Source organism: Hordeum vulgare, chromosome 6H (genome assembly GCF_904849725.1).
Source record: "Hordeum vulgare subsp. vulgare chromosome 6H, MorexV3_pseudomolecules_assembly, whole genome shotgun sequence".
Lineage (NCBI taxonomy): Eukaryota > Viridiplantae > Streptophyta > Magnoliopsida > Poales > Poaceae > Hordeum > Hordeum vulgare.
Window position 1 is genome coordinate 66034727 of NC_058523.1, and position 3123 is coordinate 66037849.

Here is a 3123-nt window from a genome sequence, read left to right on the forward strand (position 1 = left end):
AGTATACACACCACGTCGCATGTGTTGTCAGCTATCTCAAGTTAAGTTATGACAAGTATTTGATGTAAAATAAGAAAAAGAAAAAGAAAAAGAAAAAATAAATGAGGATACACATCTAATAATCTTGGCATCTAGGTTTTCCTCGGGGTTTTGCAAGTCATCAGGATCGATCAATCGACCCAAGCTATTTCCGTGCATATATAATATATATATATAGGTGTTCGTTGCAGATTTATAAATAAAGAAAGAAACACAGAAATTCTTGGTTTCTACTCCAAATTTAGGAAGATTGAAACGGGAACCATAATACATGAAAATTCATCCTGAAATGGAGAGGTATTATTCCTGGGGTCAAATATAATCTTCAGTTGCTCTTCTCACTCGACGCCAACCAAAGGCCATTAATGCACCCGCTCGCTGCCAACCTTGCGCGTCGTCTGCCACCCCACCGATCGATGACCCCACCCCTCACATCTGACTCCGGGAACGCGCCGCCCTGGCTCTATATATAGGGGCGCATCATGGCCGTGGACGCCCAACGCTTACACCACATGATACTCGGAACGGGCCATCACCAAACTGCCGCTGCTCACGGGCTCGCCGCTGGAGCCTCCGCCGCTACGATGCCTATGAGCAATGAGCCTTTGTATGGCTCTGCGGTGCCCAGCCAGCAGGGATACCACTCGTACAATGGCCTCGTAGCGTCGCCGTCGCCGACGTTGGGCGTCAGGTTTGACGGCGCTCAAGAAATGACCACCAACAAGCGGAAGCGGGACGAGCAGTCGTCGACGCTTGGCGCGGCTCAGGCGCAACAGCACCCGGTCGTCGTCGACCGCAACGTGCGCAACCAGGTAAGTACCCAGATCAAATCGCCACCATGCATGCATGTACCGATCCATACTTTGCGTTTGATGCTTATCTAGCTTTCGTTAACCGTGTAATCGTTGATGCAGGCAGAAAAGTTTTGGAATACTTTGGAGCAGGAGAGGCAGATGCAAGAGACGCTCACGGTCTCGACCGTGAAGGCCATGGCCGAGAAACTGCTCTTGGCCAAGGATCAGGAGATCATGCGGAGCTGGAGCGTGAACTGGGCACTTGGGGAGCGCTTCAGGACCCTCTACAGGGAGGCTCAAGCGTGGCGCATGGATGCGCAGTCCAAGCAGACCGCAGCCAACGTGCTCCGCGCCGACCTAGAGCGGGCGCTCGCCCAGCAAGCGGCCCGTTATGGTGGCGGTGGCAGTGGCAGCGGCAACGGTGAGGACGACGCCGAGTCATGCTGCTGGGGCGAGAACCATGTAGCGTTCTGCGGGGAGGTGGAGGTGGAGACGCCGGTAGTGGGGCCTCCGGTAACTGGAGTCGGCATGTGCAAGCGGTGCAATCAGAGCGCGCCGGTGGTGGTCATGCTACCATGCCGGCACCTCTCCGTTTGCGGGCCATGCGCGGAAGCAGCATGGTGGTGCCCGTCGTGTGGATGCGCCAAGCAGGGCAGCATCTGCATCAACTTCTCCTGATGCAAGGAAGTAATAGTTCTTGGAACGCATGAACCGGTGCCAGGCCGAACATTCATGCGTCATTATTTTCATAGTTTTAGAGTCGGCATTTTATTTCATTTTGAACCTTTTTCAAATTGACTTTTGTAAGTTTTGTTTTCTTCTACTTTGTTTGTTCTCGATGGGGATGCTACCGCAAAGGTTCGATGACCTCGATATGAGGGATGAGTAGCCTCTTTTTTGTTTGGTTTAGGTTTCTTCTTAAGCTACTGTATCATTCATTCAACAAGAAGAAAAACAGTTTGTACTACTACTATGTCTAAGCGTTTGCGATGAGTTACTTGATCGCCGCATCAGAGCGGTGGGAGATGGTAGAGATAGTGTATACAGTCGTGTGAAAATATTGGGAAGATGAGAAAGATGACATGTATGACTATGGTAGTAGAGACGAAATGATTGCACGAAGGATAGAGGTTGTGTGGCGCCTGGCGGCGCGAGCGAGGAGTGGGTGGGTGACTAGGGTTTAGTGATCAGATAGCAAGGAACCAAAATGGACAAGCCAGATTTAGATCCAATGGTCCACAAAGATTGGTCGAATTTGTAGAAAAATTGCTCGGCTGGCAAAGCTGGATTTGTATAAATTCATAAAATTGAATATATAGAAGAAAATGCTTTAATTGTATTCATGAATGACGAAGAGAAGGTTTGCCACAAAACGACACATTTGAGGAAAGGCTGACCAGGCTGGGGTTAAGGTATCTAATAAAAGCTTCCGCAAAAAAAGGATATCTAATAAAAAGGAGCTGATGGGAACCAATTTTAGATCTAACAGGCCAAAAGATTATTTAAATTTTGTACAAACAAGACATTTAGATTCTACAATGTGACCATCAACAAGATACAAGGATATGTTGGAGCAACCTCCTCCTATGGGCATCCTCAATCGCGAGTGCCTCTCAAGTGATCTGATCTACACACATGAAGGGTGTATCATACCATGGGTCGCCCGTCGGTCAGGAACGACTGGCTTCAGAGCCTTGAAGACATGGCTGCAGGCTTGCCTAGGCTATTGATCAAGGGCCCGGCTTATGATAAAGCTTGATCTTGGCATTCAAGCCAAAGGTTCTACTGGCAATGTCGGTCAGGGCCCTTGTAAAAACTTAGCTCTCGTTCCCTGTAAAAAAAGAGGATTGGGATAGGTCGAGTGCTTCTATTCCATGACTTGTGCCTTGGTAGATTTTATGATCTTGAATGTATAGCACGCACACACAAGGCGTTCTAACTACTAATCGAAAAGAAAGTAGGAGCAGGGTGTTACCTCGGCTACGAGGGAACGAACCAGGGTAAACCCCGTGTGCAACCCTCTCTCATACTTCCGGCTATGCTCTTAACCCTACTCAGGACATTGGTTTTTTTATGCTCCGTCAGTTGGCATACCATTCAGCGAGTGCGTCGACAGGAGATCGACTCTAGATCGAATTTACGATCATGTGTGGTGACTTTGCGCTAGGCTAGAGCTTTACTTTGGGCTCTCTCACCTTCATCATATATGGGTCGGTACTGCTCCATGACACGTCTCCAATGTATCTATAATTTTTGATTGTTTCATGCTGTTATATTATCATCATTGGAT

At 48.4% G+C, this 3123-nt stretch overlaps 1 protein-coding gene across 1 annotated transcript; it reads left to right on the top strand.

Moving 5' to 3' along the window:
* Positions 1 to 578: 578 nt before the first annotated feature.
* Positions 579 to 1905, top strand: LOC123405595 (E3 ubiquitin-protein ligase BOI-like). The gene is made up of 2 exons (XM_045099227.1): positions 579 to 851; positions 954 to 1905. The coding sequence occupies exons 1-2, from the start codon at positions 624 to 626 to the stop codon at positions 1509 to 1511; spliced, it is 786 nt and encodes a 261-aa protein (XP_044955162.1). The 5' UTR covers positions 579 to 623; the 3' UTR covers positions 1512 to 1905.
* The last annotated feature ends 1218 nt before the right edge of the window (positions 1906 to 3123 follow it).